We start from the raw sequence: 22,183 nt of genomic DNA, 5'->3' as shown, positions 1-22,183 counted from the left end.
TAGGCTGTGGCATTTAAGCGATGAATAGTTGCTATTAACAGGCCCAAAGTGTGCCAGTGAAACATTTCCCACACCATTACACCAGCCTGGACTGTTAATACAGGTTGGGTCCATGTATTCATACTGTTGGCACCAAATTCTGACCCTACCACCTATGTGCCTCAGCATAAATCGTGATTCATCAGACCAGGCCGTGTTTTCCATTTTTCAGCAGTTTTGGTGAGCCTGTGCCCACTGTGGCCTCAGCTTTCTGTTCTTGACTGACAGAAGTGGAACCCATTCCCATCCACCTCAATCTTCGAAGTGTTGTGCATTCTGAGATGCTTTTCTGCTCACCACAATTGTACAGAGCTACTGTAGCCTTTCTATCAGCTAGAACCACTCTGGCTATTCTCCATTGACCTCTTTCATCAGCAAGGTGCTTCCATCTTCAGAATTGCCGCTAATTCAGTGTTTTTTCTTTATTGCACCATTCTGAGTAAAATCTAGAGACTGCTGTGCGTGAAAATCACAGGAGATCAGAAGTTAGAAATATTCAAACCAGCCTGTCTAGCACCAGCAGTCATGCCATGGTCAAAATCACTGAGATCACATTTTTCCCCTATTTTGATGGTTGATGTGAACATTACCCAAAGCTGCTGGCCAGTATCTGCATGATTTTATGCATTGCACTGCTGCCACATGATTACTTGATTAGATATTTGCATGAATGAGCAGGTGTACAGGTGTTCCTAATGAAGTGCTTGGTGAGTGTATCTTTATTTTCTCACACATAGTAGGAGTTGTGGTACGTATTTGAACATGTATTCGGTGACATCCTAGCTAACTAACTGACTAACTAACTGAGACCTAAACTGCAATATTCAGCTTTGGCTTCAGCAGTATCTGGAGTGAGACGGATGTAGCCTGTCATCTAGCAGCTTGTCCTGGCCTGTGACCAAAGAAGCCCTGGAAGGAACATCACTGGCTTCAGAATCAAAAGGCAAAGCAGCTGAGTGAAATGGCCAGATGGCACTCATGAGTGGCCATAACCTAGTTCATCGGCTAGACGTCAACACAAGTTTCTTCAAGTTTGTAGAAGCCCTAAATAATATTGTGCTCTCTGAGTCCTAATTGTCGTGTGAGCACTATCACTCTATCACTACCACTAAACCATGGGTGGACCTCAAGTGGACCTTAATCTGAAAATCAAATCATGAAATCCAACCGCTGTCAGTGGGATGCCTGCAGGCTAAAAATGCTCTTGGGTCAATTGCATCAATTCAATTCAATTTTATTTGTATAGAGCTTTTAACAATGGACATTGTCACAAAGCAGCTTTACAGAAATAAATGGATTCACAAAAAAAATATTGTAAATATGTGAATTTATCCCTAATGAGTCGGACTTGTAGTCGTGGCCTAATGGATAGTGAGTCGGACTTGTAACCCAAAGGTGAACCTGAAGGTCGTGGGTTCAAGTCTCAGGTCTGGCAGGGATTGTGGGTGGGGGGAGTGAAGGACCAGCGCTCTCTTCCACCCTCAATACCACGTCTGAGGTGAGACCCTTGAGCAAGGCACCGATCCCCCAACTGCTCCCCAGGCGCCGCAGCAAACACTGCTCCGGGTGTGTGTTCACTACTGTGTGTGTTCACTTGGATGGGTTAAATGCAGAGCACAAATTCCTAGTATGGGTCACCATACTTGGCCACAAGTCACTTCACTTATTGTGTACTATATGGACAAGTAGTGCAATTGTGCAACCAATAAATTCATCACAGTTTTTGAAGAAGTCCGGTTGGTTAAAATCTATCCACTGTCCACTGATGGAGTCCTTAGTACGAAAGTGCTCATGGCAACCGCAGCCCCAAAGCCCCTACAGTAATCGCAGTCCCAAGCCATTACAGTACAGCTCCCCATATGTGATCCCCAAGCCATCTCCACAGCCCCAGGTGGCACCATCCCCAGCAATCCAAATGGTTCTTCAGGCTGTCCATATGGGGCCACCCCCAGCAGCAGCGCGCGAACTCAACCGATGAGAACTCCAACCAGAAGTAGGGCATCAGGATGGGTCAGGCAGGTCCGGAGAGCAGAAGTGGTCAGGATCACTGGCATCTCAGAAGTAGCATGTGTTGCTTGACAGAGAACATCAGACAGGGGGAATCTAATGACTAGGGACAGGGGCACCCTTCAGTACTGCTGTTGGTCCAGCCTTCAGGGCTCAGAACCTGGCAAGTTTCCAAGCCCATCAAGAAAGTCCACTGGACAGAGGCACAATCGTGAAGGTAGATCCCATGGTCATAGCAGTGTATTGTACTCCATATACTGCTTAGTTCGGGAGAAGGACAGTAGTACTCTTCATTCTTTAATGTCCTTTCGTTGGACAGGGTCACATCAGGTCACATCAGTGAGGACCATGCATTAGTCCTCATTGCTCTGGAGTGCAGTTCCTTTCAGGATTGTCAATTTTTGAGAACCCCTAAGTGCAGTAACAAAGTGTGTGTTTGCGTGTGCAATGTTGTTCTGAAAGAGAAGAACTAACAAATTGTTAAGGGGTATGCACCATTATACAAATTATAATAATTTTTTTATGAATATGTTCCTTTGTTTAATCACATTTTATTGAAGACAAACAGGATTAGCCAATTGGGATGATGCATTTTTCCTGTTTCTGATTAAAAGCTACTAGGTCCATAAGCACAGAGATGAGAGCTGGTGAAGTTGCCTGCTCAAGTTTTGTGCAAAAGGAAAGTAAATCAGAATTTATAAGTTAAAGTGTAAAAATGTTGTTTTAATCTTTTCTTTTTCTTTTTTTTTTTTTTGTAGTGGAACTTTCAGATGTTTTTTTGGCAGTGTTATTAATATGGAAAGGTTGTTTGACAGTAGATTGTGCATTAAATGATTAAATAACAAATGTGTGCCATCACCACTCCTACTGCTGTTTGACATCCCCCTTAAATGCACACGCATTTTACGCTTACCAATTTAATTGCAGAGATCAGCAAAATAATCCCGATTTTATTTTGTATATTTCCTCATCCCACCGACAATTGATTTCTGTTTAGGGCACTGTCAGCGCAACACATGACATGCTTCTGATTTTTACACACAGTTGTGACTTACATCAAGCTTAGCAAACAACCCGCATTCAGACCACAGTGAACTAACCGGAGTGCACATACAATCCATTTTGAAATTATTGGAACGGCAAGGCCAATTCTTTTGTTTTTGCTATATTCTGAAGACGTTCAGATTTAAGACCAAATGATGAATATGAAACGATAGATCAGAATTTCAGCTTTTATTTTCTGATATTTACATCTACAAGTGTTAAACAACTTAGAAGATGGCGATACTGTGACCCCTGCCCTGTGGTGGTGGTTGATGTCTTCACAGCTCTCACAATGTTTGGGCAACAAGAAACTTGTCAGTAACATGTTCCAATATTTCTGATCACTTGGAAAATGGGTGGGTTCAAACAAAAGGTGCCATGTTCCAAGTTATTTAACACATCTAGATGTGAATATCAGGAAAGAAAGCTGAAATTCTGATGCATCATCTCATGTTCATCTGTTCATGATGTAGATCTCAAACACGAAGCTCTTTAGTGTATAACAAAAACAAAATAATTGGCCTTGCCATTCTAATACTTTCGGAGACAACTATAACAACGGTTTCCGGTAACTACCCTTTGGATATTTTATTGTTTATTATATTTATTTTATTTTTTTTCCATAGTTTATGCAGGCCACATAAAACGAGGTTGGGGGCTACATTTGGCCCTTGGGCCTTGTGTTTGGCACCTGTGCTTTAGAGTGTAGAGGCAAACAGTCCTGTCTCTTGCTTTAGTGATAAGCCTGCCGTGCATACGCTGACAACCGGATGGATCTGGGGTGACCATGTGGCTGTGAACCCAGGGTACCTGCCTAAGGTTTTTTAATCTCAAACCTGAGAATATGGCAATTGACTTTCGATTGTGAGTTTGCATTACATTCCTAACCATGCCCAGTACACAGATTATGGTGTATTTTGTGCTGCACTGTGGCTATTTGGTCAGAATCACCTATTCGTCTGGCATGATGCCTGTCTAAGCAGGAGAAAGGTTCCAAAGGAATCGACAGCCATTGTTGACGTCGCCACGTTACTGGTTAAAAGCAAAACATGAGAAAAGGTTGACAAAGGCTTGGGAGAAAATGACTGTAGATGTAGAAAAAAAGAAATATAAAGATTGCCAAATTTAGAAAAGGAAAAATTTGTGTGGGTGTGTCTTATGCTTCTCAGGTTCAACCATTTTCCAGCAATCATACTGATCTTAAATATCTACTTGGCAGACCTCATAAGTAGTACTAGCCTAATGTAGTGTAGAAATCTCTGAGTATGTTTCAGTTACAAATTATGTTCAGGTTGGTGGTGAATTTTTTTTTTTTTTTTTTTTTTTTTTTAAATATATTTTATTTTATTTAAAGAAACTGAGAGATTCTTTCAAAGCTATCCACATATGCTTGAAACATGATGAAGGTCATATCTCTGTTTGTCCTGCAGGGATGAATCCATTCAATCCCATGGTGATGCAGAATGTGCAGATGTCCCAGTCTCCAGTAGGATCTCGTGCAGCTTCCCCCATGAACCACCTGCCACAGTTGAACATAGGCTCTGTTTCTCCGGTGAATAGTTCCCTCCATCCCATTTTCTGCTGCTAATTTCCACTTTAGAATCTGGAACATATGACAACTCAGTACTGGGATTAAACTTAAATTCCAGGCTTTGTGTAGCATTGCAGTGATTTCGAATGTGTTGCTGTATAAGTGCTCTGTAAGTGTAACCCTTTTATAAGGGTTATGCTGATCAATCGTTTTCTCACTTTGCAGATGGTTATGTCTCCTTCAAGGATGATGCAAGCTCAGGGCATGATGGGAGGCCATGCAAACAACATGGTGGGCCAGACCCCCAGCCAGAACCAGTTTATGAACCAGACACATTTCCCAGCTTCTGCAGGGGGTATAAATGTGAACTTTGCTCAGCAAGCAGGACAGGCTGGTGGCACACAGGTGAGAAGTGAAGGATGCTTTTCTGTTTGGAGGTGGGATGGCTCACATCAGAAATAAAAAAAGGACTGGAAAGAATAACTTATTCAAAACCAATCACTATTCAGTGTTGGGGCATAGGAATATGAGCGAAAGCGTTATTTATAATACACTATAATGCCAAAGGTATGTGATCACCTGAATAATCACACCCATGTGTGCTTTTTGAACATTCCATTCTAAATTTAGTACCCCCTTTTCTGTTGTAACATCACTCTTCTGGGAAGGTTTTCAACTAGATTTTGGAGCATGTCTATAGGGATTTAAGCTCATTCAGCAACAAGAGCATTAGTGAGGTCAGGCACTAATGTCGGGCGATGAGGCTTGACATACAGTCAGACTTCGAATTCTCCCCAAAATTGATCAATGGGGGTGAGTTCAGACTTTTGTGCAGGCCACTTGAGTTCTTCCACACCAACCTTGGTGCACCGTGTCTTTTATGAATCTCGCTTTGTGCCCCAGGGGCATGGTCGTACTGGAACATATTTGGGCTAGGCTCCATAGTTCCAGTAAAGGGATATCTTAATGATGCAACATACAAAGACATTCTAGATAATTGTGTGCTTCAAACTTTGTGGCAACAGTTTGGGAAAGACTCACATATGGGTGTGATCTTCCGGTGTACACAAACGTTTGACATCCAGTAGGCATGTGACAATAGTATTGCGATGTCTGTCAAGTCAGATGAATTAAAAGTTTATCGGAAAATGTGGTGTCTGCAGCTATAAGGTTGACAATAATAAATTGACAAAATAAATTGTGTTGTATTCCTTTTTGCCTATATTGTATCGTATATAGACATTAACCTGCTGTCTGACTTTGGAGCACAGCAACAAAACATCATTTTTTGATGGATCTTAGGTTCCCTGCCAAACAGATAAGCCATGAATGTCTTTGCTCGCAAAATATGAAGAGAGATTTAAAATAAGTAAATGACACATGCTGTTTATCAAGGCTACTTCACTATACAAGATTATATATTATAATAATTATATAATTTTATTTAAATTTTATAATGAGCTTAGTTACAGCTAATAACTCCTTAAGTTTTTTTTTTTCAATACTGGTTTCAGTTTTGACCTTGTTAACAAGTAACAGTAATGCTAGCAATTGTAGCTACAGCTGACTCATTACCAGCTTAAGGTATTTTTTCCGCTGTACATCTTTCTGCGGCTTTCCTTTAACACTCACTGTTTTTTTTTTTCTTGTTTTGTTGATTTGATATGTTAGAGTGATATAATAAAAAAAAAAAATTTAAAAAAATCCATGAGAAGGTTTGCATTACAATCGTTTTTATCACAGGTAAGGGCGTTTTTTTTTTTTTTTTTTTTTTTTTTTTAAAGGCACAATGCAAAGTTGAGACAAAAACAATATGATGAAATCCAGTGTTATAAATTGAAATAAATTTATTATTAATATAATAATATTTACAATTAACAATTTTTGCATTAAGCTTTGGTTTGCTAATATCCGAAATATAGGCCATTGCTCTGTCCATGGAATGCCCTAATCTTTCCCCTTTATGTTGCTTAGCAAACCAAAGCTTAATGCACACTGCCTGGCCTATATTTCGATATATTCAACCTAGGCATCCCTGTTCTACTTGTCTTTTTTTCTTGTTTCTTTATATTCTTTATGCTTGCAGACAAGGTTCACACGTACTCGAAGTTTCACTTAGAGATCCCAGGCAAAGCAAGGCTGATCCCCAATTTCCACTTTCTCATGAAAATAAATGTGAGAGCTCTCTGTCATGTACATCTGCATTTTTGTAAATGCTTTGCCTGGGCTTTGCCTGGAATCTCTTTAAGTGAATCCTCGAGTATTTGTGAACCTTGTCTGCAAGCACTCGTATAGTGTGCGCACATTCACAAATATCTGTGAGTGATAAGTTATGTAATGTGAGGAGCACAGCATTTCTGAGATTTCAGATCTTGTGTAGAGCCCACTAGGCATTATTGTAGCAATGTTATGTGTTTAAGACCTGTTGCATTAATACAGAATTCATTCACTGTGATGTGGCTACAGGTGTGCGTATCTTGAGGATACAGCTTTGAATGTAGCTCTGCCAATCAGATTTTAGAAACAAAACTATCAGTTTCATAACTGTTCTTTAGTAGCTCCTCTAAACTGTTACAGCCAATGTTTGATCCTCTGTTGACAAGAATTATAGAAGCGACATATTCAGTCTCTTTCCCCCAGGTCTGGATGTATGCGATTTTGTAAGTGTTGTATCCTTAACAGTCCACGTGTCTGTGTATCTTTTGTGCAGTCTCAGCAGCAGAACCCTAATCTCCCCCTGAATGCTCTGGGCTCCCTGGCTCCACAGCCTGCTATGTGCTCCACCCCTCCACCTCCTGCCTCCACCCCTGTAGGCCTTAATTTACAGCACATGGCTCAGCCTTCCACGTATGTGTCTGCTGGGAACCAGGCCACAACCACCCACATATCCCACCCACCATCAGGCCTTTGCTCTTCCCCCAACCCCTCACAACCGCTCCCTCCTCTGCCCCAGACAGAGCCTCCCATGCAGACACAACAGCCACCCTCTGAGCACGCACAGCACCCTGACACTCCGGTAAGAGTAACAAAGTGTAAAGTGCAAAGTGGCCATTAATGTTCAGGTCTTTCAGCACTGTAACCTAGGCTTGCTCAGCTGACAATATTGTTTTTAACCATCTATCCATGGTTTGTAATGTTTCTGAAACAGGCTAAACATTGGTAATGCACAATCCATATTTTCCTTATCAGCTGTCATTCTTTGTGATTAGGTTCTTGCTTAATTCTTTCTCATGGCTGTAACTCAACAGCTTGATCAGGCAGCAGCTAACACCGATAACAGAGTCCCCACGCCTACATCTGTGGCTGAGACGCACTCCCAACCAGAATTTACTGCTGCAGTGTGCAAAGCAGAGCCAGACGAGGACGAACTAGACCCTGAAAATGGCAAGAAGCCACCTGAACTCAAAACGGAGGTATGAAGTATGCACAGCTGAAGAGTTAAGAATTAATTGTTGCTGTTCCAGCATGTCTGTGGATCCGTATTTATTTGTCAGAGATTTTTGCAAATTGGCCTATTAACTTGAAGGTGCTGGAACCCTGTTGATTTGTTAGGATTTTTAGGGTTCCAAGCACTGAAGGTGGTAGAACCCTATTGTTTTTGTTAAGATTTTTATTATTTGTAGGGGTCCAAGCACAACGTGCTTGTAACCATGTTTTTGTTAGGATTTTTCTTATTGGGGGCCAAGCGCATAGTGCTTGGAACCCTGTTGTTTTTGTTAGGATTTTTCTTCTTTTTCCTCTTCTTCCACTTCTTCTTAGGGGGCAAAGCACTGCATACTTGACAGACAAAATGGCAGACTTTTGGACCCTGGGCTGTGCATGTGCGTTTGTGTGCTTATGTACATACATCACCAGGAAAAGTGAGACAGTCTGTGTTTATCAGCTAAGAAAATTGTGTGTTTTGAAGAGGCTGTGGTCCCTTTAAATGTGTTTCATATTTAAACTGTAGTGTTGACTTAAAGAATGTACATGGATGTAGTGTTTTTTAATAGTTTGTGATATTGTAGTTTATATAATTTTGTATAACATTTCATATAATAAATATGCAGCTGCACTGTTTTGTAGGAAGCGTATGCACACTGGGTCAAACACACAGTCAGCATGTGAAGAATTCATGTTCGAGAACAGTCTGTAATCTGCCCACTAGGGATGCAGTGCTTAATATAAAGAATGTTATGAGACCACAGTAGAGTCCATTTAGTTCATTACTTCATATTTGCCTGAAATTCAGGCATAAGGGTGCTCTAATTGAAGAGTATATGACAAAATGCACTCATTATCCATTAGTAAATAGAAATGAGGCATTTCTTCATCTTCTAATGTTATCAATAATAAAGGCCAAAATTTGGGAATGAATGCACGCAAAATACATGGATCAGTTATAACATTAAAACCTGCCTAATATTGCGTAGGTCCACCTTGTGCCGCCAAAGCAGCTCATGCCTCAACAAGTCAGGACTCCAAAAAACCTCTTAAGGTGTGCTATGGTATCTGGCACCAAGACTTTAGCAGCAGATCCTTTAAGTCCTGTAAGTTGTGAGGTGGGACCTCCATGGATTGGACTGGTTTGTCCTGCACATCACACAGATTTTGCATCTCTACACCACCACAGTGGATTTTAAATGAAATGTAGACTTTCAGCTTTATTTCAAGGAGCTTAACCACTTAGGAACTACAGCCATTTTTTACAGAGTCCCTTCATTTTCACAGCCTCAAAAGTAATTGGACAAACTAACATAATTATAAATATAAGGATTATTTATAATACTTGAATGCAAATCCTTTGCAGTCAATGTCTGCCTGAAGTCTGGAACCCCTAGATATCACCGAATGTTGAGGTTCCCCCCTTGAGATGATTTGCCAGGCTTTTACTGCAGCTGCCTTCAGTTGCTGCTGTTTGTGGTCTTTCTGCCTTCAGTTTTGTCTTCAGTATGTGAAAAGCATGCTCAATTGGGTTGAGGTGAGGTGGCTGACTTGTCCATTTAAGAACATTCCATTTCTTTGCCTTAAGAAGCCCTTGGGTTGCTTTCACGTTACTTTTTGAGTCATTATCCATCTGTACTGTGAAGTGCTGTCCTAACAATTTTGTAGCATTTGACTGAATCTGAGCCGAAAGTATAGCTCTATACACTTCAGAATTCATCCTGCTGCTTCTGTCAGCAGTCACACCAGTGACCCAGTTCCATTGGCAGCCATATACGCCCATGCCATAACGCTGCCTCTACCATGTTTGACAGATGATGTGGTATGCTTTGAATCATGAACCCTTCGTTTCCTACTCCATACTCTTCTCTTCCTGGGTTTCATCTGTCCAGAAAACTTGTTCCAGAACTGGGCAGGCTTTTTAAGATGAGTTCTAGCAAAGTCTAATCTGGCCTTTCTGTTCTTTAGTGTTACCAGTGGTTTGCATCTTGAGGTAATCCTTCTGTATTTACATTCTTGAGGGCGTCTCTTGATTGTAGACTTTGACAATAATATGCCTACCTCTTCAAGGGTGTTCTTGACTTGGCTAGATGTTGTGATGGGGTCATATTGTTGATTGGGCCACTCCTAAAGTTTCAACTATATCTCTAATAGGTCAGTTTTGTTTTTTGAGCCTAATGATGGCCTTCTTCACTTTCATTGACACCTTTTTGGACTACATATTGAGTTCCCATGAACAGCCAACAAATGCAAATTCAACCCTTGAATCATCTCCAGACCCTTTATCTCCTTAATTTGACATGAAATGATGAAATAGGCCGCACCTGTCAAATTACTTTTGAGCCTGTGAAAATGGAGGGTCTATATTTAAAAAAAAAAAAAAAAAAAAAAAGCTGTAATTCCAGTGTCAGTGGTTTTAATGTTATTGCTGACCGGTGTAGTCTTTAGCAAAGTATCATCACAAAATTTTAAGAATATGTTCATCTATGCTTGCTTTGGTAACTAGCTACCTGTGATGCGGCCTAAACACAGTGCTTGGCCCCCACTGAATGCCAGTTGTGGCTATATTTCTTCTTCTCCTTCACTAAAACTGATCGTGGACACCAAACTTTAGGCCCTACAGACATGAAACTTGGTCAGTTTGTAGTACTCCCACCTACTACTCAGGCAATAGAGATGAGCCCTATCAGTGTAATGGTGGCATTATGGCAAAGCATCTTATGTTTTACCTATTGAACACTGCAAGTCCTACAGTGCTAATTTTTTCTTTTGCTAATTATTTCTTGGGTTCTTCCAAACAAAAAAGCCTCCAGACCTATTTAGCTCTGCCCAGTTAGATTTTTAGCTAACTTGCATAATATGCAAAACCTGCTTTTGATAACGTCCTAGGATTTTTGTCATATGTTCACAATTTTGGTGTCAAACTACTTAGCACAGTGTGACCCTCAATAATGATCAAAAATCAATTGACATTTGACATTGACCAAACTGACCAAAATTCTTGAGTGCTTGCATGGATTAGCATGACACTTGAAAGCCGAATACAAGACAAGATTCTGAAGTCATATGCAAAGTTTGGGGTGTGGTTATACATAGGGGGAGCTAAGGTCAGATAACTGTTTTTCAGAAACTGTAAGTCTGATTAAGCTGAAATGTGGTATGAAATCATCATGAAACTTGATTGGTAGGTTCAGGCAGAACTGATGCAATCTCAATTTAGGATAATTGACATAATATGCACAACATACTTTTGCAAACTGCTCCTAGGATTTTTGGCCTATTTTCACAAATTTGTTGTCAGACTACTCAGCAGAGTATGAACCTCTGTAATTATCAAAAACATGGTGACACTTGACACATGTTAATCTAAATACTATTGAGGCAGAGCATTATTTACTCAAACAGCTGTAACACCAAGTGCTTGCATGGATTCACACAAAACCTGAAAGGCATATACAGGAGGAGATTCTGAGGTCATATACAAAGTTTGGGCCGTGGTCATACATATGGGGTGGAGCTAAGGTCGGATAACTGTTTCTCAGGAACCATAAGTCCGATCAAGGTGAAATTTGGTATGGTGCCTCTATGTGCTAATCTGTAAGTGGATTTGTTATGTTGACTTAATTGCTTAAAACCCTTTCTAGCAGTACACTGGCATTCCATTCCACCCATGGAATGGAAATTGACTTATCAGACATTTTCAAATAGTATAAACAAATTAATTATTTTATTGCTGCAAGTCTGTTTATAAGATTAGTCAGGACACTGTTGGGTTTCTGTGTGTAGAGCATTGTGACTCTGTGTTTAGCTGCTGGTGATAAGGCTGAAATGGGAGGGGTGTGAGCCCCCTGCTGGGCAAGCAATTCACACTTCTCCACAATAACGTTGGTACAGAGATAAAACAGACAGCACAACTAAAGCTTTTTTGTAAAACACCGTGCACAACTGACACAATAAAATTGTAACAATTAAACCTACTATGCTAGGTAAAAAAGAAATACTTATGAAATATTCTTAAAGCCCTGAGTGTCTAATTTCATATGTGCCATTAAACACTGCTGTGGATTGTGACATCACAAATAAATTCAATGCTAAAAGTCAGAATGGGCACCCCAAAACAGATGGAAATTCCATTATATGGTCTCAGGTAAAAAGAGTTAAACATGGCCACCATCGGCCAATCAGATTTCAGCAGGCATTTGACAGGGTTAACATTGTGCTATTGTCATGAAACTTCAGTGGTAGGTTTGGGTACGGAACCCGGTTCATCTATGGTTGCTTTGGTGTTTTATGCAAGTTAGTGAGAGCTAGCTACCAGTAGCGTGGTCTGTACACAGTGCTTGGCCCTCACAGATTGCTGCTTGATGGTAACCCTATTGGAATTGTTAGGATTTTTTCTTATTATTATTCTGATTCTTTGCTAAAACTCGATGGACAGCCCAAACTGTAAGTCATAGAAACACCAAACTTTGTCACATTTTGTTCTACATCTAGAGAACCATAAGTCATACACTCAATAATTATCAAAAACATGCTGCCATTTATAAACCATTCTGCCATCACATGCCAATCAATTCTTATGAGGTCGAATTTACACAAACAGTTTTAACTAATGATTGCTTGTTCAGATAACTATTTCTCAGGAAACATAAGTCCTATTGAGCTGAAATTTGTTAGAGTGCATATCTGGGCTAATCTGTAAGTGGACCTTTGATAATGACCTAACTTAAAAAAAAAAAAAAAAAAAAAAAAAAAAAACACCACGGCTGTCATTGGCCAATCAGCTTTTAGCGCAGGCATTTAATAGGGTTAACAGTGAACTAGTTGTCATATTTGCCTGTTTGGGTAGGAAAGCAAATGCAAACTCTGATGCAATCATAATCAAATTAGCCACTGGGGGGTGCCATACAAGTATATCTCTTGGAAAACAAGCTGTACAGTACAAATTATTTTTGACATTGTTTGTTACATTTGCTCAAACTCTTTAAAAAAAAAAAAAAAAATAAAAATAAAAATTGCTTTTTGGACCAGTTAGCACCGCCTCTGGAAGTTTGTGATAAATTGCATAATATGCAAAACCTACTTTTGTGAACTAGTCCTAGGATTTTTGTCCTGTCTTTAAGAAAGAGTGTGTCCTGTCTTTTGTCTTATCTTCACAGAGTGTGAACCTCCATGATCAAAAACATGTTGACTTTTGTAAACAGTATGGCTGCCAAATGACAATCAATTTGAATGAGGTGGAGCCTAACAGCTATAACTCATAATTGCTTGCATGGATTAGCATGAAACCTGAAAGCTGACAATATTTGGAAGAAACTTTGAGAGGAACCAGGCTCAAAAGGGAACCCATCCTCATCTGGGTGCAACGGATAGTGCAATTTATAAATAAATCCCTTCTGTTATTGTGTACTATATGGACAAATGTGCAACCAGTAAATTCATCACAGTTTTCGCAAGTAGTCTGCAAGAAGCCACCACAGCAATTGCAGTCCCAAGCCATCACAGTACAGCTCCCCATGTGTGATCCCCAAGCCATCTCCTCAGCCCCCAGGTGGCACCATCCCCAGCAATCCAAACGGTTCTTCAGGCCGTCCATATGGGGCCACCCCCAGCTGCGAGTGAACTCAACCGATGAGAACTCCAACCAGAAGTAGGGCATCAGGATGGGTCAGGCAGGTCCAGAGAGCAGAAGGGGTGAGGAAAACTGGCATCTCAGAGGTAGCATGTGTAGCTTGACAGACAGTGTGAGAGAGAGAGATGGAGAGAGGGGAAGAGATTGTTAGGAAAACTTTTGTCCTCTAATGGTTAAGGAAAATGTACCCTGGGACTTTGTAAGAGAAAGCTCTACCCCCAGCTGTAGCCCTCACTGTTCATGGTACCAACAAGTAGCCTGCACCTTTTGATTGAAGTAGGTATGGCGGATAATAAAGGACCAAAAGTTTGCTCAGGTACTGTGGTGCGAGACCATTTAGTGCTTTATAGGTCAATAGCAGTATTTTATAATCGATACTAAATTTGATTGGGCGCTAGTGCAGTGTGGATAACATAGGGGTGATGTGGTCATATCTTCTGGTTCTAGTAAGGACTCTCGCTGCTGCATTCTGGACTAACTGGAGCTTGTTTATGCATCTACTGGAACATCCATACAGTAAGGCATTACAATAATCCAACCTAGAGGTAACAAAAGCATGAACTTTTTCTGCATTGTGTAGTGACAATATCTTTATTTTAGCAATATATCTGAGATGAAAGAAAGTGATCCTAGTGATATTATCTACATGAGCTTCAAATGAAAGACTAGAGTCGATAATCACACAAAGGTCTTTTACTGCAGAAAGGCCATCCAGAGTTATTATGTAAGCAGAAAGCTTACTTCTAGCTGCATGTGGTCCTAGTACAAGTACTTCTGTCTTGTCAGAATTAAGTAAGAGAACGTTAAGCATCCAGTTTCTAATGTCTTTTACACATTCCTCAACTTTATTAAGCTGGTGTCTGTCATCTGGCTTTGCTGAAACATACAACTGTGTCATCAGCGAAAAGAAAAACAGAAACGGAGCCTTGCGGGACACCAAACTTTACCTTAGTATGCATAGAGAAGTCACCATTTACATCTACAAACTGATAACGATCAGTCAAATAAGACCTGAGCCAGGAAAGGGCCGTTCCCTTAATGCCTACTGCATTTTCTAGTCAATTGAGGAGAATAGCATGATCAATGGTATCAAAAGCTGCACTAAGGTCAAGCAGCACAAGCAAGGAGACACAACCCTGATCACAGGCCAGTAGTAAGTCATTTACCGCTTTAACCAGTGCTGTCTCTGTGCTATGATGAGGCCTAAATCCAGACTGATACATTTCATGAATGTTATTCCTATGTAAGTATGAGCATAGCTGCTGTGATACAACCTTTTCTAGGATCTTGGAGATAAAGGGGAGGTTTGATATTGGTCTATAGTTAGACAGCTGACAGGGGTCAAGGTCAGTTTTTTTTTTTTTTTTTTTTTTTTTTTTTTTTTTGAGGGCTTGATAACTGCTAGTTTAAAAGATTTAGGTGCATAGCCAATGCTAAGGGAAGAACTGATTACCTTTAAAAGAGATTTGATTGTTTCTGGAATTATCTGTTTGAAGAAACATGTAGGTAAAGGATCTAGTATACAGGTTGATGATTTTAATTATGAAATTAGTGAAATTAGTTCAGTCTCTCGAAGGGGAGTAAAACATTGTAACTGTTGATCTGATATTATTATATAATTATGTACAGGGTTAGTTATAAAACTGTCCGGTTTTAAGTTAATAGTCTGAATTCTTTGCGTGATATTTTCAATTTTACCATTGAAAAAAATTCATGAAGTCATCACTGCTATATAATGATTGTGTGCGTGTTTCTGTTGTGGTCTTATTCCTAGTTAATTTTCTACAGTATTAAATAAGAATCTAGGTTTATTTTTGTTATCTTCATTTAGGGTGGAGAGATACATTGATCTAGCAGCACTAAGAGCTTTTCTGTAGCTCAGAAGGCTCTCCTTCCATGCTATTTGAAATTAGTTTGACGCCATTTACATTCTAGTTTTCGAGTGGTCTGTTTTAAAGTTTGTGTGTGACCGCTATACCAGGGTGCTATCTTTTTCTCCCTAATTATTTTTCTTTTAAGTGGAGCTACCTTATCTAGCAAGTAGCAGAACGTTGAGCTAAGCATTGTCTGGGCAAGTTCTTCAGGATTAGACGGTGATCCAATCATGGTTGATAAATCTGGGAGATTACTGATAAAACTCTGTGCAGTTGTTGATGTGAAAGTATGTTTGACATGGTGACATGGCAAGGTGCATATATTATGATTAAGACACATTTTAAATGAGATGAGATAATGATCTGAGATAGCTTCAGACTGTGGAAATTAGACTATATTTTCTATATTTAATCTGAATGTTAGTATTAAGTCAAGAGTGTGACCACCACTATGAGTGGGTCCTATTACGTTCTGATTAACCCCCCTACTGATTCAAGAATGGACACAACTGATGTTCTTAGAGGGTCATCTGGATTCTCAAAGTGAATATTAAAGTCTCCAACAATTAATGCTTTGTCTAAGGAAACAACCAGGTTAGAGATGAAATCCGCAAATTCACATAGGAATTCCGAATATGACCCTGGGGGTCTGTAAATAATAATTAGTGGAATCACCTGGGTAGACTTATTTTTAGTGGCTACGTAGTATAAAGAACTTCGAATGCCTTGAATTTGTGACTAGGTTTTTGTGTGATGCCTAGATTATCGTTATAAATGACTGTGATGCCGCCTCCTCTGCCAGTTAGACGGGGCTGATGAATGTAACTGTACCCGGGAACTAGCTTCATTTAATGCTACAAAATCATTTGGTTTAATCCACATTTCCATTAAACACAGTACATCAAACCTCCTGATCAGTAATAGTTTCATTAACAGTAAGCACTTTAGACATAAGAGATCTAATATTCAACAGTCCTAGCTTCAGATCAACGGTGCTGGCTATGCATTTGGTTTGATTTAATTTTATGTTAATTAGGTTACTAAAACAAACTGTCTGAGTATTTCTACATTTTTGTTTAGCTCAGGGAACAGACACAGTCTCAATACGGTGGAACCTAAGTGACGACTCAGTGCGGCTAGCAGACTGTCAGCTTAGCTTGCTTGAGCATACTCCAATTATATTCCAATTATCTATTAAGCCCACATTGTTTTCGGAGCACCATCTGGACATCCAGCAGTTCAGCGACCATAACCTGCTGTAAGCTACATCACCATGCATTGGGTTGGGGCCAGAGCATACTACAGCATCAGACATCACCTTCGCTAATTTACACACCTCTACAATGTTACTCTAAGTAACTTCTGACTGACGAAGGCATATATCATTAGCTCCTACATGAATAACTATCTTTGAGAGCGTGTGAACCTAACTACTGCTGCTGGTGCCCCTAAAGTTCTTGCTAATTTCACGTGCTGCAAGATGGAGTCTCCTATAACCAGAGCTCTTTCTGGTTTCTCAGCGGGTGCTTCACTGAGAAGAGCATACCTGTTAGACACGTGAAGCGGAGAGGAGTGGTGCTCCCGTGTGCGAGCCTTAGCGTTAGCTTTGGCTTTGCGATTATGCTGCCAAATCGTCACCGATTTGCCCCGCTGTGAGGGCTCTAAAGCCGGAGTTGGGGGATTGCTCACTCTGAATAAGGCATCCAGACTTTCCCCTACAGAAACCTCTTACTCTCAACCCTCTCTAGAGTCTGGATGCGCACCTCTAATGCTGCAATCTTCTCCGTCAGAGACCTAACTAACATACATTTATCACAAATAAAGCTATTACTAATGATTGAGGAAGAATGACTAAACATCCTGCATTCAACACACTGAACAAGCTGAATGTTTGCCCTGTTGTTTAACGTACCTTAGTTGAAAATTTGTTTATTATTTTAGATGGCGCGGATCCGGTGTGGATGGCCTCTGTTCGCTGTCTTGACATAATACAAGAGCGCTCTTCGAGGAAAAAAAAAAAAAAAAAAAAAAAGAAAATACTGTAGAAGAGAAAGTGAAAAATACAAAATAAAAATACAATAAGTCAGATCGAGCTAAAATTTGGTGTATCAATGTGCTAATCTGTAAGGGTTTTTTTGATGATGACACAATAAAATAAAAAAAAAAATTAAAAAAAACACGTCCACCATCGGCCAGTCAGGTTTTAACAGGCATTTGACAAGGTTGCCATTAAGCTATCCTTGTGAAACTTGGTCGGTTCAGGGTGGGACCTGCTAGTAGCTGAGATAATCTTGCTGACTGAGGGCTGCTATTCATGTTCATAGGGTTCAGTGTTAAGTTGAAAAAGCTGTTTCTCAGGAACCAAATGTCCAATTGAGCTGAAATGTGGTGTGCTGCATTATCTTGTTAATCTGTATGTTGATTTATAAATCATCATTGAATTACATCAAAACCATGACAACTTTTAGCAGGCATTTTAATTAGCATTGCGCTATCATCACAAAACTTATGTATGTTTAATAAAAGTATGTTTATTTATCATCTCTATTGTTTTATGTATCTTGGCATAAACTTGCCACTGGGGCGCAGATTGCTGCTTGCAGCTATATTCATACTAATTTTACTGGGTTCATTGGAGGGCTGTACTTTAATTAGACGCTACTGCAAATTAGCTCTATAATTAAATTAAAAAACTTTTGTAAAAGTCTTACAAAGTAATTTGAGGCTACCTGCAGACACCTTGTTTTCTTTCCTGGGCACCTGCCAAATGATGATTGGTTCAGATTTGCATGTTATAGTCTTCAGCGGATAGGGATAAATTAAAGCTAAATTTTTATATTTCTGTAAAGCTTCTGTGTGATTGAGCTAATTGTTAACATTGTTAAAAGTGCTATACAAATAAAATTGAATTGAATTTATCCTTCAGTACAGATAACTTAAATTCCAATTCAGGATGAAGATATAAAGCCAGTTCCTGTTAAGATGGGGGAGCCAGAGAATGTAGAGCCTAAGCAGGAGCCAATGGAGACAGAGGCGAAGAAACCAGAGGTAAAGATAGAAGCCAAACAGGAGGAAAACGGTGATGCTACCAGTACAACTTCGTCCATTCAGTCTTCACAGACATTCAAGAAGAGTAAGGATGTTTTTTAAAGCTGTTTTTGTTGCTTGTTTGTTCAAGACTAAAACACTGTCCTGATGATCTTCCCACAGTTTTTAAGCCAGAAGAGCTGAGACAGGCCTTGATGCCCACATTGGAATCACTGTACAGGCAAGATCCAGAATCTCTGCCCTTTCGCCAGCCTGTGGACCCGATGTTGCTCGGCATTCCGGTATATTGCTTCAGTGTCCTGTGTCTTTTATTTGATAGGACTCCTAAAAAGTAATCCAGTATGTTTTTAATTTTGGTTTATTAGGATTACTTTGACATTGTGAAGAATCCTATTGACCTGTCAACCATAAAGCGGAAGCTGGACACCGGGCAGTACCAGGAGCCATGGCAGTATGTGGATGACATCTGGCTCATGTTCAACAATGCCTGGCTCTACAACCGCAAGACATCAAGAGTCTACAAATACTGCTCCAAACTAGCTGAGGTGTTTGAGCAGGAGATCGACCCAGTCATGCAGGGCTTGGGTTATTGCTGTGGGAGAAAGGTAAGAGTGGGAGTCTTATAATTACATTAATATTGTGTAGATAATGATATAATGTTATAGCCCTAAATGACAAATGGCCAAATTAAAAATAATTTTAAATGTTCAGAAATTAAACAGGCCCCAGTGGTTTTAGGTAAACGGGGCTTACATAGTATAAAGTCAATTGTAATTCAGTAACTACATAGGCAAAGTTTGTCACGATAAACTTTGATGTTGGCTTGACAAAGCCAGTCTGAAAGTTTGAAACAGTCTGATACTGTTTCATAAGCTTGAAGATAGTTTGAAGTTGAAAGACAGAACAGATGACACAGACAAAGAGTGATACAAGTACAAAGTCAGATGGCGCAAGAGAGTGACACAAGTAGATAGTTGGAGAGTGAGTGTTTATTAGTAGAAAGATGGAAAGAGTGAGAGAGTGATACAGGTAAATTGATAGAAATATGGAGTGAGTGAGTGTGTGCTACTGGCAGATTGATAGAGAGGTGGATGGAGAGTTTGTGTGTGGCATTGATAGAGAGATAGATGAAGTGAGAGTCTCTGTTACAGGAACATTGACAGAGTGAGAGGGAGAGAAGAGGGGCTTCAGGCCTTGCACACACAGGTCTGTGTGAGTTTTGACAGTTGGAGTTTGAAATCTTGAACATTCCGAGCCAGGCTCTGAACATTCCCTCAATGTAAGTCTATGGGATTTTTTTGCCCGTTTTTTTGGCTGCTGTTTGAACATCGTAAGTCTCATTCATGGTTGTAGCACAAACGGTGTGGGACAAGGTACGCGCCAAAGTTTTGGCCAGAATAATACTGTGTGATAACAGTAGTGATGCTTTGCTACGCAAGCACAACTAACTAAAATTTACATTTTCTGAAGAAATTGAGAATGATGTTTGCCTGTGCAAAATTCGACACTGTTATGTTGAAGCATAACTAAGACGACCTATATCGGTAGCCATGTTTGGTGGATGAAGTGCATGTGATGCGCATGAGACGTCACCAGAACGCACATAACGCAATTCTCCTCAGAGGGGCAAGTGTTTTGATATGTCATTTGTATGTACCACTAGTTTTGTGATTGCACTCAGTTTAATGTGTGTTTTTCATGTATCACATGTCTATGTTGCGGTAGTTTTGTGATTCCACTTATTAATAGCATTTTGATGTGACGTGTACATTAACAGCCAAGCGTTTTGATATGTCTGTTGTGGTAGTTTTGTGATTCCACTTATTTTGGGGTAAACATGTACGTGATGTGCATGTGATGTGCACATGACATCACTAGAATACCCATAACACAATTCTTCTCATTGAGCCTGACGTTTTGATATGTCACATGTCTGTGTTTGTGATTGTTTGGTAGTTTTATGATTCCACATATTTTTGGGTTTATTGTCACGTGATTTCACTAAAATACCCATTATACAATTCTGCCATTGAGTCGAGGGTATTGTCATCCCCCATAATGCAGCTCTCCTCATTGAGCAGATCGTTTTGATGTATGACATGGCTGCAGTAGTTTGGTGATTAGACTCTGCAGTAGTTTGGTGATTAGACTAGCTCTGTTTATGGCCTATTAGAGCCTGCTGCTGAACTCAGAGCAATTTGAGGTATGATCCGTATCTGTGAATCAAATGGCGCGGGACTAGTTAGGTGCCGAAGATTTCCTATGGAAATAGTAAATCTGAACGGTGTCTCTGTTTGCCTGTTTTCTCCTCTAGAAATTTCACATTCTCCATTTCTCGTTAATGTGTATTGTGAAACCCGACGAGAAATTCCACGACTTGTACGTGGGAGCCGCACGTATTGACGTATGTATTGTGACACTGATGCAAACATTGCGGGACTAGTTACATGTCGAGTAAGTGTCCAGAAGAATAAAAAGAAGAGCTGCTGCTTGCCCTTGCAAAATTCGACACCGACAGGCAGCTGCACATGGCGATGTGCAGCTACATGTGTGTAGGGGCTTATTTTGGGGGTTATGTGCACATGATGTCACGTGACATACATATGACATCACTAGAATACACATAACACATAACTCCTCATTGAGCTGAATGTTTTGATGTGTCACATGTCTACGTTGCAGTAGTTTTGTGGTTCTACTTATTTTGGTGGTTATCCTGCATGTGACGTCACTAGAATACCCATAACGCAAATCTCCTCATTGAGCTGAGTGTTTTGATATGTCACATGTATATGTTGCGGTACTTTTGTGATTCCACTTATTTTGGGGGTAACGTACATGTGACATCACTCAAATACCCATAATGCAACTAGTTGAAGGAATTGTCATCCCAATTCTCCTCACTGAGCCGATCGTTTTGATGTATGATCGGGTTGCTCATTATGTCGACCAGTGATCGACCAGTTGATCGCAAGACAACCACAGGTCGATCTTCTTAACAGGTCAAAAAACGGTGAGAGAAATTACACTCTCTGGCGGCGGGGGCGTTGTTGAGCGTCAGCTGTGGACAGAGAGGAGGTGGATCGAACCGGCAGGTAACGCATGATGATTCTCATTTGTGTCTCATTACCGGCAGTCTACTTATTTGTGTCACTTTGTGCTTTCAGTGACTCCTGTAACCCGCGCGCGAGAGAGAGAGTGTGATACCACTTGGCAGAGCTTGCGAGACACACACATACACACACACGCCAAGAAGCGTGAACTTGAACCTGACGGAGCGAAAGCTGTGTGTTCGGGCCGGACCTGTTTCCTGTCATTGTGTTGTTTTTCGTTGAGTATTAACGCGAACGCAAAGTTAAAATTCCGCCTGTCTCCCAAGTCTTCCTCCATGCCCTCACACACCAGGATTCTACACAGAAGTAATTTAAAAACACATATTTTAAAAAATGTGTGTTTTTAAAAGTCACTTGTATTTCCTATTCATAGGCCTAATTATTTATTCAATTCAATTTAATTCAATTCAGTTTTATTTGTATAGCACTTTTAACAATGGACATTGTCACAAAGCAGCTTTACATAATATAT

The 22,183-nt window shown here is 40.2% G+C and overlaps 1 protein-coding gene across 2 annotated transcripts in view; it reads left to right on the top strand.

Annotated features, from left to right (window-relative positions):
- crebbpb (CREB binding protein b) overlaps window positions 1-22,183 on the top strand; it is a 95,577-nt gene that overhangs the window by 55,052 nt on the left and 18,342 nt on the right. For both annotated transcript variants that reach the window (XM_026916073.3, XM_053239429.1), the window contains 7 exons: window positions 4,521-4,642; window positions 4,847-5,026; window positions 7,332-7,637; window positions 7,870-8,034; window positions 18,503-18,683; window positions 18,761-18,879; window positions 18,964-19,203. In XM_026916073.3, the coding sequence (XP_026771874.1) occupies window positions 4,521-4,642; window positions 4,847-5,026; window positions 7,332-7,637; window positions 7,870-8,034; window positions 18,503-18,683; window positions 18,761-18,879; window positions 18,964-19,203 (1,313 nt within the window). The remainder of the gene's footprint in view (window positions 1-4,520; window positions 4,643-4,846; window positions 5,027-7,331; window positions 7,638-7,869; window positions 8,035-18,502; window positions 18,684-18,760; window positions 18,880-18,963; window positions 19,204-22,183) is intronic.

This window comes from Pangasianodon hypophthalmus, chromosome 13, assembly GCF_027358585.1.
Source record: "Pangasianodon hypophthalmus isolate fPanHyp1 chromosome 13, fPanHyp1.pri, whole genome shotgun sequence".
NCBI lineage: Eukaryota > Metazoa > Chordata > Actinopteri > Siluriformes > Pangasiidae > Pangasianodon > Pangasianodon hypophthalmus.
Note: the sequence above shows the minus strand (reverse complement) of the source record. Positions and strands in the feature narration are given on the sequence as shown.